The sequence below is a fragment of the Vombatus ursinus genome, unplaced genomic scaffold, assembly GCF_900497805.2.
Source record: "Vombatus ursinus unplaced genomic scaffold, bare-nosed wombat genome assembly UNPS02014781.1, whole genome shotgun sequence".
Taxonomy (NCBI): Eukaryota; Metazoa; Chordata; class Mammalia; order Diprotodontia; family Vombatidae; genus Vombatus; species Vombatus ursinus.
Window position 1 is genome coordinate 15,099,443 of NW_020954559.1, and position 14,029 is coordinate 15,113,471.

Consider the following 14,029-nt stretch of genomic DNA (forward strand, 5'->3'; position numbering starts at 1 on the left):
GAGGAAATTGAAACTTAGGCTAAAATCATCAATCAACCAACAAGCACTTATTAAGCACTTACTATATTGCCAGGGACTCTGCCAAGCGCTAGTGATACAAAGACATAATTTAAGATTTCCCTATCTTCAAGGAGGTTATATTCTAATGGCAGAGACAAAGTGCATATTTACAAATATATACAAAATATAAAGCAATTTTGGGAGTAGGTGCAGTATTAGCTGGGAGGGAGGCACCAGGAAAAACCTTATGAAGAAGGTGACATTTAAGCTAAGTCTTGAAGAAAATGAGACATTCCAAGAGGTGGAGGTGAGGAAGGAGTACATTCTAGGCAAAGGAGACAACCTGTACAAAGACAGGAGATGGAACAGCCTGTGTAACAGAAAATACAACTGAATATTATGATAGGACAGTAAGATTGGATTTCAGAGAGTGAGCAAGGGAGTAACGTGTAAGAAGTCTGAGAAGGAAGAAAAGCTTTAAGTGTTAAATAAAGGTGTTTATATTTGAATCCTGAAACCATGGGGAGTACTACTGGAGTTTGTAGAATAAGGTGGCAAGTTAAAGGCAACATGAATCACACTTGCCCTTTAGGAAAATCGTTTTGGCAGCTATGTAAAGGGCGTAGTAGAGTAGGGAGAGGATTAAAGAGGGGAAATGAAATAGGAAGTTTCAGGTGAGCAATAGTTCAGGGAAGAAGTGATGAGGACTTAAATTAGGGTGGTACTGTGTGAGTGGGGAGGAGAGAACCTATGTGAAGTATGTTATACAGAAAGCAATGGCAAGATTGGGCAACTGACCCATTATGTGAGGTGAGTGAACCAGTGAAAATAACAATGAGGTTGCAAACCCAGGTGTCTCAAAGGATGGTAGTACCCACAAAAGTAGTAGGGAAATTTTGAAGATGGGTGGCTCTGTGAAGGTAGGGAGTGGAGTGAAGATAATGAATTCTATTTTGGATATGTTGAGTCTGAGATGCCTACAGAACATGCAGTTTGGAATGTTGGATTGTTAGTTAGTGATATAGGATTAGAACTCAGGAAAGAGAGAGTAGGAATAGATAAATAGATCTGGAGGTCATCTGCATAGAGATAATCATTGAAATCATGTGAGCTGATGAGGTCATGGAGAGAGTAGAGAGAGAAAGGAGAAAAGCAAAGGACAGAATCTTGGGATTCACTCATATTTAGTGGGTAGGACATGGATGATGAATACGCAAAGGGGATTAAGACATAACAATTATACAGGCAGAAGAACCAGGAGGAGTGCCCTGAAGACCCTGAGAAAAGAAAGTATCCAGGGGCAGAGGTTGGTTGGCTATGTCAAATGCAGCAGACAGGTCAAGGAGGATGAAGACTGAGAAGAAGCCATTAGATTTGGTGATTGGGAGATTATTGGTAACTTTGGAGAGTGCAGTTTCAGTTGATCAATGTGGACACACTGAAGTCATACAGGTTTGAATGCAGCACTCTCTCTTATATTATATAGTACTTTGGTCTTTCTGAACATGGAACTTCCAGACAGGACCTGGGCTTGAAATCCAGTCCTTAGCTAAATCCAGTGTTCTTTCCATTACACTAAGCAGGAGAAAGCACCTTTTATTGAGCAGTTTCCTCTGTCAGTCATCCTTTTACTTCATTATGGCTGTGAACATCTACCCAATGACTGTTTAAATACATATTATCTACATAAGGTTAGACAAATAAGAATTAAATCCAGGCCAACATATTGCTGGTGTTCCAGTCCATAAACACCCACAATCTATTCTTTTTATTTTATTCTTTAAATCAGTCTTGAATTAGCTACTCCCCTACTTACCAGAGTAAGTAACCATATGAGCAGGTGAATGGAAAAAAGAATTCATTCATTCACTCCATTAACAGTGATCCTCCCATGGTAAGGCAGGCTACTAACAAATGAATGTAAGCTTGAACTGTATGTTACAGAACAATGAAGATTACTTTATATAGAGAGTGTTCTAAACCTCTGAAATGCTGAAGTTAACAGATGGGTGGGCCTACTCAGTAGTTGACAGACAGCTTCTGACTCAGGAACACAACTTTTGAAGGACTTTTCAATGTGCACACCCACTGCTATTCTGTCCCACTTCTGCATAAGTCATTCCTTCTTATTCCCTAACCCTGTGGATGTCTTCAGTGATAGTGATAGGACCCTTCTGCTGCTGTTGCTGGGTAGCCACTCCTCATGAAGCACCCTCTCACCTCAATGATGCTCTGTGTTTCTCTCTATGCTGCCACAGCAGTTTGCCAGACAGCAGAACTTCCACTCAATCACCATTCCCTTACCTGATTCCTCTCTCTCCCTTAGCTAAAGTTCAGAGGGATTCAGAGTTCAGAGGGACACTGGCTTAAGGATCTGAAGGGAACTTGGGATTCTGGGTTATTTATGGCCGTAATAGCATTATGGTCTCCGGTGGGTTGGCTTTAGAACCTTCATAAACATGGGTTCTATAAGAAAATGTATTCCAAATTCCAAACAATGTCTGAAACTCAACCCAGTTGTAACCCAGAGTGCCTGTATTTAACCAAATGGTCTTGAGAAGCCATACAACATCAAAAACCTAGACCTGGGCGGTACCTCAGGGGTAATAATCCAACACTTTCATTTTTTAGATGAGGACAGCAAGACTCAGAGAGGTGAAGAGACTTGTTTAAGGTCACACAGCTGGTTAAGTATCCAAAATATATCTATGGAAAATAAACTCTTCCCACAATTGACTGGGAAGGTCATGGGCTAGATTGCCTTTGGGAAATAGTACTATGCTTTCAATGATCCCAAACTATCTGCAGCAAAAATCTACCCGTTCTCTCAATAATGCTATAAGGCTGACAATAATGGCACACCAAGATTTCCAAAAGATTACATTTAGGAATAACCCAACTGAAAGATGCATGGTGGGTGCAGAGGCAGCTAGGTGGTACAGTGAATAGAGTGTCAGGTCTGGAGTCAAGAAGACCTGAGTTCAAATCTAGCCTCAGATACTTATTAGCTGTCTAACTCTAAGCAAGTTACTTAACCTCTATCTGCCTCAGTTTCCTTATCTGTAAAACAGGGATAATAATAGCACCTACCTTCTTCCCAGGGTTGTTGCGAGGGTCAAACGAGATAATAACATACTTGGCATAGCACATGGCACGTAATAAGCACTATATAAATGTTAGCTAATATTACGTAGAACAGTAAAGCATGTTACCAACTCAAACTTATGTGTAAGAAGTGACATATAAGACAGTATCTAGGACATGGGTGACTTCAAAAGGAAGTGTGCCAGTCAGCTCTCAAAAATAAGATACAGCCCAAGTGATACACTGGGAGGCTGAGACACTGAAGAATAAGAGGAAGACCTCTAGTGCATAAGGGTGGGTTCTCTACAGAAGATGTATAGATAAACATGGATAAGAATCACAGAGTCATAGATTCAGAACTGGAAGGGGTCTTAGAAGTCATTGGGTCCAACACTCTTATTCTACAAATGAGGAAACTGAGGCAAACAGGGGTTAAATGACTTGCTTAGGGTCATACAGCTGGTAAGAGTCTGAGGTTGGATTTGAACTCAGATCTTTCTGACTTTAGACCTAGTGCTCTTTCTGTTGAGCTGGGAGACTTTGAAAAGTGGGTCAAGCAGTTTTACCCATCTCCTTTAGGCTTTAGTAAAAGGAGTGAATGCAACACCTTCACTTTTAAGGGATAGTGCTTCGGTCTTTCTGAACCTAGAATATCTAAACAGATGGCATAACAGGAAGAGAACTGGGAGTCCCTCCCCAGCAAGGACTGACTACCTTTGTCTTCCTGAATGAGATCTGTCTCCTCTAAATTTGTCACACTCCCAAACAAAACAGTGGAACTAGTTTATTTCTGCTGGGTGGTGGCAGCTGTGAGTCAACAGTGAGTGAGGACTATATCAGATATATTCTGTAACACTTTCCCAAGAGCTATCTGATCCCTGGGCCATCCCCAGGCTCCCCACCTTTGGTTTTGTGATGCTCTTGGCTGAGGGACCGTGGAGTGAACAGTGTTTTAAATACCTACAAATGAGTAAAGCTCTCACTTTTCAGAAATCCTGGTTCCTCGAGAGTAATACAGTTCCTCGACGTTCTACATTTTTATCTGCAACTTTGCTGAAACGCACCCTTCCTGTTGCTTTGGTGATTCTTACTACTTTAAGAGGTCAGGAAGGGAATGAGACATTACTTGATGGGATGGAAATATTACCAAATGTCTACAACGTCTTTATGAATAGAGTTCGAAGTGAAATTTTCCATATTATCTTATTTTTAAGGGTTAGGGATAGTGGTTTTCCTTGTTTTCTAGTTTTAAAGAAAAAAAAAACTACTGTCAAAAAACACACCACTTTGCAATGACCAAACTGACCCCTGTTATATTACAATGACAAGAATTCAGATTTCTTGCCAGGAAAGTTGTATCTAAGGAAACTTCATACTATCTACCTAGACTAGAAGTCTCATGATGCAGTTGAGAGGAACTTGTCTAACTCCAGTGGAATCAAAAGGCTTAACTTGTATTTGCACACATAAAAATAGCCAGGAATATTTATATCTGTGTATTACTAAATATTGAACCTTGAATAGGTAAGTTTCTGCTTTAAGAAAGAATATAATTAATGCATGTATGGAAGATGATACCAAAAAGTCAGATTGTGAATGTCAAGCAATTCAAAGGCATTTATTAAGTAACTACTAAGTGCAAGGCACCTTGCTAGGTGTTTGAGATACGCATAGAAGACAAAATCCAGCCCTTATGGAGCTTACGATCTAGTGAGGTGATACATGTAAAGAGATAAATGAATATAAAATAATTTGAGGATGTATTGAAGGAGCACTACCAACTAAGGGGGTCAGGAAATGCTCCTCGTAGAATGCAGCCCTGGGGTTGAGGCTTGAATGACGCTAAAGATTTTAAGAGGCTAAGTGAGGAGAATATACAGTCCAGGCATATTGAAGAAGAATGTCGGCAGCTAGGTGGCACGGTGGAGTCAAGAGGACCTGAGTGCAAATTCAACCTCAGACACTTGACACTTACTAGCTGTGAGACCCTGGGCAAGTCACTTAACCCCAATTGCCTCACAAAAAGCCAAAAAAAAAATGTGGGCAAGATTAAAGGGCGCTATGTTTCTCACTTAATTCTGTCCCATAATAGTAGACACTTAAGAAATCTCGCTACATTTTCCTGGGGTCAACTGCAGCAATGCCAAGCCACTAATTCCCAGAAACTAGCAACAACAATGACTCTGGAGTGGCTGCGATGGGGTGGTGGTGGTGGTGATTCCATCAACCATGAAGGGCAACACTTTAGGAGAACCCAATGAATGGCAAACCAAACAAAGAGCATGTACTTACTGTTTGCCACATGCCATGGTTAATGACTGGCCCACTGCTGGTGGCTCTCCCTATGCCGTTGTATTTCAGCTGCAGTTCCAACCTCCCAGCCCGTAGAGCCAACATGATCCATGTGTTGTCTTGACGGCCTCCGGCAAAGAAAATGACACCTTCAGGATCAAAGGTTCTAAAGTCGAATTCAGCCACAACTCTGATCATGAGGGTGTCAAGAAACAAATTAGAATTATGCAGAGGTCATAACTACCAAATGTTTGTTTCCCTACCGACAGCTCAAATTCTCACATTTAGAATGCAGTTCAGTGCTCACAATGGCACATAATCCAACTCATGATTAAATGTAGATCCGTCTACTGCCAAAATAGCCCCTCAAGTGCTCTAAGAAACCCATGAAAGGTGGAATCCCCCAGCATGACAATTTTTTTTTTCATTTTGAGGACAATAACCATTTACCTGAGGGTCCGATGGTGTTGTTATATTTTTTTTTGGCCACTGCAAGCAATGGCCCTTTAAGAGAGTATCTCCACTTGTGTCTGAACTAAAGAGACAGATTAAAATATTTACTCTTGGCATATCCTCACCTTGTGGGCTGCAGCCTTTTGAAACGAAGCCTGATCACCGGAGCCCCATTGGACATTCGGCCGAGATATAAAGATTTCACGCTTTTGGCCACATCAAAAGAAATACATGGCAATATGTCCTGTCCAGAAAAAAAAAAGTCATTGTCAGTCACAGTCAAAGGAAACTTACTGCTTTAGAAATTAGAGAACTAAAAGCTAGTCCAAACACCTCCTTTTATGAATAAGGGAATTAAACCAGGAGGGATGAAGCAGCTTGCGTATAGCTAATGGGTGGCACAATAGGGATTCCAGTTCTCCTGACTCCTAGGAGAATGTACTTTTCACTATACTATGCCAGGAGAAGAATGTGGGTGGTGGAGATATTTGGTAAGGGCCATAAAGAAGACTTTGCCTGATTACTAAAGGGCCCTTGAGCCACTACTGGAGAATGATAATTTATAGCTTTGTGAGAAAATCAGGGAGAAAGTACTGATTAATAATAATAATAACTAATATTTACATAGTGCTTATTGTGCTAAGTGTTTCACAATTATCATCTCATTTGAGCCTCACAACAACCTTGGGAGGTGAGTAGGTGACATTATTATCCCCATTTAGCAGATGAGGAAACTGAGGCAGATACAGGTTATATGACTTGCCCAGGGTCACACAGCTAGAAGTGTCTGAAGCCAGATATGAGGTCAGATCTTTCTGACTCCAGCCCCAGCATTCTATTCACTGTGTTACAGAAGCCATCACTGTGAGTCAGTCTGGTGTTCACTGCCTCCCCAACTTGGTTATAGACTGCAGAAACCATATATTATACTTTCCCAGTATATTATAGCTGTAAAAATCCACACTACTTGTTTGTTTCATCTGGAAATATTTTGCTTTTTCATTTCTTCTTTCTTTTTTAAGGCAAAATGTAATTGCTTGACCAGGCTTGACCCTTCATGCTTTACTCAGAAGCATCAGGTAAACAGCAAAAGTTATGCATAAAGGCAATCCCGTCAGCCCATGGAGGTGTGTGATTGTTCAGCACTTAATTACATACATGTGTAACTGAAGCCCTGTCTAACAGACTAGCTTCCTGAGTAAGTGTGACAGATTTAGGAGAAAATGCATATTCGCATGTGTCACACTTTTTGGTCTACAACTAACGGTACCGGTCAGTTGTTCAAGCTCATGGTTACCATGGTGATCCTGCAAATACAACCAAACATTATTATTAGTGCAGAAGCAGGTCTTATACCAAGCCTCCATATATTTCCAATGAATACAGGAGCTACAGCCTTCAGCAGAGGCAGAGGGATTGCACACCATCTCTCTTGACAGTTACAAGAGTTAAGCATTCCCTATAATCCAACCTAGATAAAGTTTGGCCACTTGTTTGTTTGTTTTAAAAAAGGAAATTCTCTTTGGGATGATGAGCTTTTCTCATAATGGCATTTGTATAGCTGGAATTCAGGAGGCTGAGTCTGGGGTGAGCTTTCCATTGTACAAGTATTGAAGTGAAAGGTACCTCGCAAGTGTTCATGTCATGGGACAGTTTTACTCCCCCTCTGCCATCACAGTGACAAGCGTAACTCCCAGGAGAATTGACACAGGTCTGTTCACAGAGTTTTTCTTCACATTCATTCACATCTGCATGCCACAAAAGGGGAGGCAGGGAAGATAAAGAAGGTATTGGTGCTTGTTGAAACAAAAGAGTCCCTAAAACACAATCTAGGCAGCAAGGAGCTGGTGATGGGCATTGGGTAGTCTGTCCTTAGACCTCCTCCTTTTTAGTTTTTTCTTTAAAAAGTGGCAAAAGAAACTTATTCAAGGGTCACTTTTTAAAAGATGAAATTTGAGCAATTCACACATTGTGATTTACCTTACTTCAAGATTTACACCTAATTTTGATATATATTTGTATCATGGGCACACATCTTGGAAGTCATAAAATCAGAGCTTAAATGAGTGCTGGAAAATAGGGTTACTCTTGGAGGTGAGCCTCTTAGATGGTAGGAAGGGAGAGGGATACCCAATTTTCATTATTGGCTTTTAAAACATACTTTTAATGCTGGTGCACAATTGTGAAAGAGAAAGTATCTCCCAATTTCTCTGGACATACATAACCCAGGGACCTCCTCATCATTCCCCATACACTCTGTGTATATGTGAGTGAGTGAGTGAGTGTGTGTGTGTGTGTGTGTGTGTGTGTGTGTGTGTGTAAAGGAGAAGCAGTTAGAAATAGTCATTGTTTCTATAGTATAATTGAGGCTCAGCAATTAGATACAATACCCATTCCATACTCAGCCAGGCATTCACCCCAAATAGAGTCTTGAATATTTAGAGATTGATACAGGTTTATATTTGTCTGTAGAGCACAGTGATTCTTTCTACATGTATGCACATTGAATAGATGTACCAGAGTGTGGTTTCATTAATATATGTGAGTATATATGTATATAAGTGTGTGCGTATGTTTTCCTCTATGTTTGAAGGGAGTAGTCAACAAAGATATGGAAGGAGTAAGGTTGGCAGGGGAGGGGGACAGAGTTCTGCAGTCTGGAGGGTCTTTTTTCCCCCAACAGGAAATCTTTTGGTCCCAACCCTCACTCTTTTCCTAAGTCCATTTCTGACAGTTGCACAGTATCTCGAAGGTTAACATCAAATTTTCCTGAAAAGGGGAATAACTTGCTTTGAAATAACTGCACATGCCCTATGAGCCACAAGTAAGCAGTGGCATATGGGGTGGGGAGGCAGGGGAGGGATGGTTATCCTAGGATGTAGTACAAGATGGTGAGGGGACAAAGGGAAGGAAGAGGTGTGTTGTCTCTGAAGTACCTTGGCAAACTTTTTTCTCATTATCATACATGTAGCCTTCTTCGCAAATGCATGAATAGGAGCCCACCAAGTTCTTACATCGAGCTTCTCCACAGGTACTTTCATCCACACATTCATTTATGTCTGCAACCAAAACCCCAAAAAGACATTCAATCAAATTTTAATTCTAATCATGAAAAGTTCCTAAGATTACAGGATCATAGATTCAGACCTAGAAGGGACTTTAGGGGATCTGGTCCAAGCCCCCTTCATTTTACAGATAAAGAAACAGAGCCCCAGAGAGGCTAAATCCCTTGTCCAAGGTCTCATAAATAGATATTCAGTCAGTCAGTCAGTCAACAAGCTTTTATTAAGCACTTACTTTGTGCCAGGCTCATTGCACAAGGCTCATTCACTGACTTGACCACAGGTCCTCTAGCACCATGTCTAATGCTCTTTCTACTATATCACTTGTCCTAAGCAAATTGTCAATTACTCTGTGTTACTGAGAGACTTTCTAATGATCTTGGCTATCTGGATGCTTTCAAAAAGGTTTGGGTAGCTTTTAGTTTCACCCAATTCTTACTCCCCTGATTCCACCAGACTCTTACTCACTTGACTATATCAGTCTGAAGTCTTCTTTGAAGTCCCTTTTTGTGACCCCATGGACCATACTGTCCATGAGCTTCTCTTGACAGAGATACTGGAGTGATTTGCCATTTCCTTCTCCAATCAGTGAAAGCAAACAGAGATTAAGTGACTTACCCAGAGTCACAAAACTAGTAAGTGTCTGAGGCTGGATTTGAATTCAGGTCTTCCTGACTCCAGGCCCATCACTCTATCCACTGAGCCACCTAACTGCCTTCCAAAGCTGGAATTTGAACCCAGGTCCTCTAAATCCAAATCCTGTGCTTTTCTCACTGTACCAGGAGTTGTATAGCCAGTTGTATAGACAAGATCCAACCCAACAAAGAGTGTTCATAGAGCTTCATCAAAATACTAAGCTGGAATACTTTAATTTAGAAAAAATGGATTAGAGTTTTCACCCAAATCCTGCTTATTACTCCTCTGCATCTCCTGAGATTATATAGTCACTAAACTCTCAGGTCTTCGTCACTCTGACCTGGTTCCTCACCCTTCTAAAATCAGCTGCTAAAGTATTTATTATAAAATTGCCAACATTTTTTTAATGAAGTTTTCTACCTCATTTTGCCATTTTTGGATGACTGGAAATTAGATAAAGGAAGCAATTTCTTGAGTGACAGAGGGAATACCTAGAGAACCCAGTTGATTTTGGAAATTTCTTATAATTCTTCTGAGGTAGCAACAATCCTACTTGGAGGCCAACCTATGAAAGAACAGACTTCCAAAGTAAACAACTTCAAGGAATCACTTGTTAACCCTAGAAACAGGATAACACTAGTGACTTATTTCAGAAGGCTTTTGGGCATTTTGTTGTGAGTTTTGCTCTATGGGTTCCATTCTATAAGAATGTCCTTGGAGCAAAGAAACCTAGCACTATAGGATATAGAAAGATGGTCTTGACCTGTCTGAAAGAGGTATTCAAGTGTCCAGCAGCAGGCAAACTCTAAATACACTGGAGCCTTGCTATAAATAATACCGCGGGCCAGGATTTGGTCTAATAAGGGTTGTATATCTAGCTTTGGATCTTATTATAACATAACCTCACGTACAGGACACCAAGGGTAGATCATGTGATAATGCTAGTTTATCACATCACAGCCTGCTCAGAATATCCCAGTTCACTTAAGAAAGGGACCGCACCTTCTTCATGATCTGTGTTCTCCATATTCAGCAGAGATTTAGGGATTATGTAATCTGTAGCGAACAGCCATTGAATTGCATCAATATAGTTTCATTTCACTCAGTGGCTGGCCCATCTGTTAACCTTGCCAATATCAATGCCAACTTCTCAGGTAGTCTGAAGATTCAGAGGATATCTTTCCAGAACCTGATTCTTATCCTGAAAACCACAACTTCACAGAGGATAAGTTTGGGCAAGAAAGGTCTAGGTAAAGACAGTTCTAGAGCCTATTAACAAAGCCCCGAGTTTTGCTTCCAGGTGCCTAAATATTGCTTGTCACTTCCAGGAATATTTTATGTACCTGGTTATCAGAAGAGCCATCATTTCCACAAAGAGACTACTCTTTTGCTGCCAACTATGGCTCAAACAGTGGCTAAGGTCCTTCTCAGTTGGATAACATCCCAGAATGTTGTACACCCAGAGGCTTGGCCTGGTGTCTGATCACAGCACAGTGCAGCTGATAAGATCCTGGCTACATAACAATTACAGGAAAAATCCGAGGAACAACACAGAGACCTTTACATGGTCTTTATTGAGATGATGAAAGCTTTTGATATTAACAGGCTCTGGCAGTATCAGAGGCTCTGTATCACAAGAAAATAAGAATGAGATCCACAGAGTTTAATAACTCTGGGACAGCAAGAAAAGACATGATTTCACAAGTAAGAGGCCCTTTTAAATCTCTATACTGATGCAGCATAAGCTAGTAAAGTTGTGTTGGGTCCTGTGCCATAGAGGAAGGCCCACTGGAGAATAACTTAGTAAATTCTCTACCAAGGCCCAAAGATTTCTCTGCTAAGGGCAGCTATGGGGTGGACCCCATCTGTGCCATATGAGGATTAGCTGATGAAATGGGGCATGTTTAGCCTGGAAAAGAGAAGACTTAGGGGGAAGGAAGACATTATAGCTTCCAGGTCTAAATCTATGCTCCTATGTTCTCATCTCTGATACCTACTGGTTGTGTGACCCTGTCCAAGTACCTTAACCTCTAAGTGACCCTAGGTAGTTCTCTAAGACATAGGTCAGCACCTTCTCAGCACTGGTAGAGAAAGTCATTTACCAGGAGTTCCTTTCAGTGAAATTACTACCCCCCCCCCCACACACACCCCCTCACTCACAGCTAAAGAACTCTAGATTTTAAGTGAGAAGTTTTGTTGTTGTTCAGTTGTTTCAGCGATGTCTGATTCTTCATGAACCCAGTGGAGCCTTCTTGGCAAAGATATTGGAATGGTTTGCCATTTCCTTCTCCAACTCATTTGACAGATGAGGAAACTGAGACAAACAGGGTGAAGCGAGTTGCCTAGGGTCACACAAATCTTAAGTGTCTGAGGCCAGATTTGAACTCAGGAAGATGGGTCTTCCTGACTCCAGGCCTGGAGCTCTATCTGCTGTATCACCTAACTGCTCTAAGTGAGAAGAGCTGGCCTCAGATCTTACCTCTGCCACTTGCTTCCTGTGTGACCTTAGGCAAGTCACCTAATATCTTTGGGTGCCAATTTTCTCATCTATAATATGAAAGAGGTTGGACTGGATGGTGTCTGAGGTCTCTTTCAGCTCTAAATCTATAACCCTGTAATGCTCTCAACTGTATGGATAAAAAAAAAAATAAAGATTTGCAGTTAGCTCTCTGCAAAGCCCCTCACATATACTATCTTATTTGAACTTCACAACAATCCACTGTGATAAGTGCTATTATATGCTCATTTTATAGATGAGAAAATAGGTTCCGAGAGATGAAATGTCTTGTATAGCCATTAAGTATCAGATCTGGGCCATAAATCTAGTTCTCTTGACTCTGGGTCCATTGTTTTGGAATTTGGTATTTGGAAACCAAATTCCTCTTATGAACCAAGAGGTACCTAAATTGTCCTTGCCCAACTTCAGGGAATAATAATGCCGTAGGAAGGATCAGTGAGTTCATTAGCATTGAGATCTCCCTTCACCTATGCAGTTGGACCTAGTATTTTATATGCCTGAGTACCTAAGTCCTAGAAAGTTTCCTGATGCACCCAAAGATTTAGTAATGTGTCCAAGGCCATACAGTTAGCAAATATCAGAGGCCAGATTTGAGCCCAGGTTGGCCCTACTCCAAACCCTGAGCACTCCATACACCACGTCATGCAACCTTCTTAATAACAGCTGGCATTTAAACATAGCTTTAAACTTCTTATCTCTTTTCATCCTCAGAATACTCCCATGAGGTAGGTACTACTGGTATTATAAATCTTATTTCAAAATTGAGCCCAGAAGTTAACTATCATGTCCATGGTCGCAAAGCTGGCAAGTGTTAGAGGCTAGATTTTAAACCTTTTCTTACTCCAAACCCTGCATTCTTCACTAGGTCATTCGGCGTTTCCTTACATAAAGTCCAGTAGAGTGGGTGGAGTTGGGGTATAGTAGGCACTTAATAAGTTTGTTGAATATCATTGTAAATGGATGAATACTTCAAAATGGAGATGGGTGAGAGTCCATAGTTAGTTTCTTATACAATCTCACCCCTTCCTACCCAGTTTTCTCATTTCCCCACTTTACAACTCCCCTACCCCCAAATTCTCATTCTTAACACTCATACACTCATTTCTTAGCAGTGTTTGACAAATGCTCAATAATGACCACAAACAACCATAGTGATCTCAATGGCTGAGGGAAGCAGCCTGTTAGAGTTAGGTCAAGTAAATACTTTTAGAGCTCCACTCAGAAGGAATTTACAGCTGTGTAGTATTGGCAGCAAGCAATGGAAAACTCAGGCTGCCAGCAGAGCTCAACACCATCAGAGGGGAAGAAGGCCCCTTGAAAATAGCATTCATGCTGACACCAAAACAAGGAGATGGCTACATCTACTGAAGCAGCCTGCAGCCAGCCTGCTCTGATAGCCTTGACCCTACATGAGTCTCCCCCCTACTCCTGCCCCTACTCCTTTCCTTAACCTTCAAAGAAAAGAGACTGGGTAGGTCAGACCCTCTGCCAACACAGACCACAGAACACTGCTCAGAACAAATGGGCATGCAACCCAAGATCTTTGCTTTCAAAAGGGCGGCCTCTGTGGTCACCTTCTGTGCAGAAAGCAATGTAAGCCAGACAATTCAAAAGTCTTTAGTTTCTTTGTCTCCTGTAGCTAAAGTTGAAGGAACTCTTGACTGGGCTTGGTGTTTCTTACCTTATTTTTCTGGGAACCACCAGAACAATAATAATAGTTAGCATTTCTATAGAGCTTTAATTTTGGCAAAATACTTTACATATGTTATCTTATTTGATCTCTTACAACAAACCACTGAGGTCAGTGCTATAATTATCACTTTTTTTTAAAAAAAAGAGAGAGAAGCTGAATCTGAGAAAGGTTAAGTAATGTCAAAGATCATACAGCTAATATGTAAAGCAGGATTTGAACCTGGGTCTTCCTGATTCCAAATCTGAGACCTTTTTTTTAAGCAATTGGGGTTAAGTGACTTGCCCAGGGTCA

The 14,029-nt window shown here is 41.0% G+C and overlaps 1 protein-coding gene across 1 annotated transcript in view; it reads right to left on the reverse strand.

The window, feature by feature from the left end:
- LOC114046158 (growth arrest-specific protein 6-like) overlaps window positions 1-14,029 on the reverse strand; it is a 126,313-nt gene that overhangs the window by 16,435 nt on the left and 95,849 nt on the right. Inside the window, exons 10-13 of the mRNA XM_027866407.1 lie at window positions 8,766-8,888; window positions 7,456-7,577; window positions 5,955-6,073; window positions 5,377-5,566 (exon numbers count right to left, since the gene is read on the reverse strand). Coding sequence (XP_027722208.1) covers window positions 5,377-5,566; window positions 5,955-6,073; window positions 7,456-7,577; window positions 8,766-8,888 — 554 coding nt within the window. The remainder of the gene's footprint in view (window positions 1-5,376; window positions 5,567-5,954; window positions 6,074-7,455; window positions 7,578-8,765; window positions 8,889-14,029) is intronic.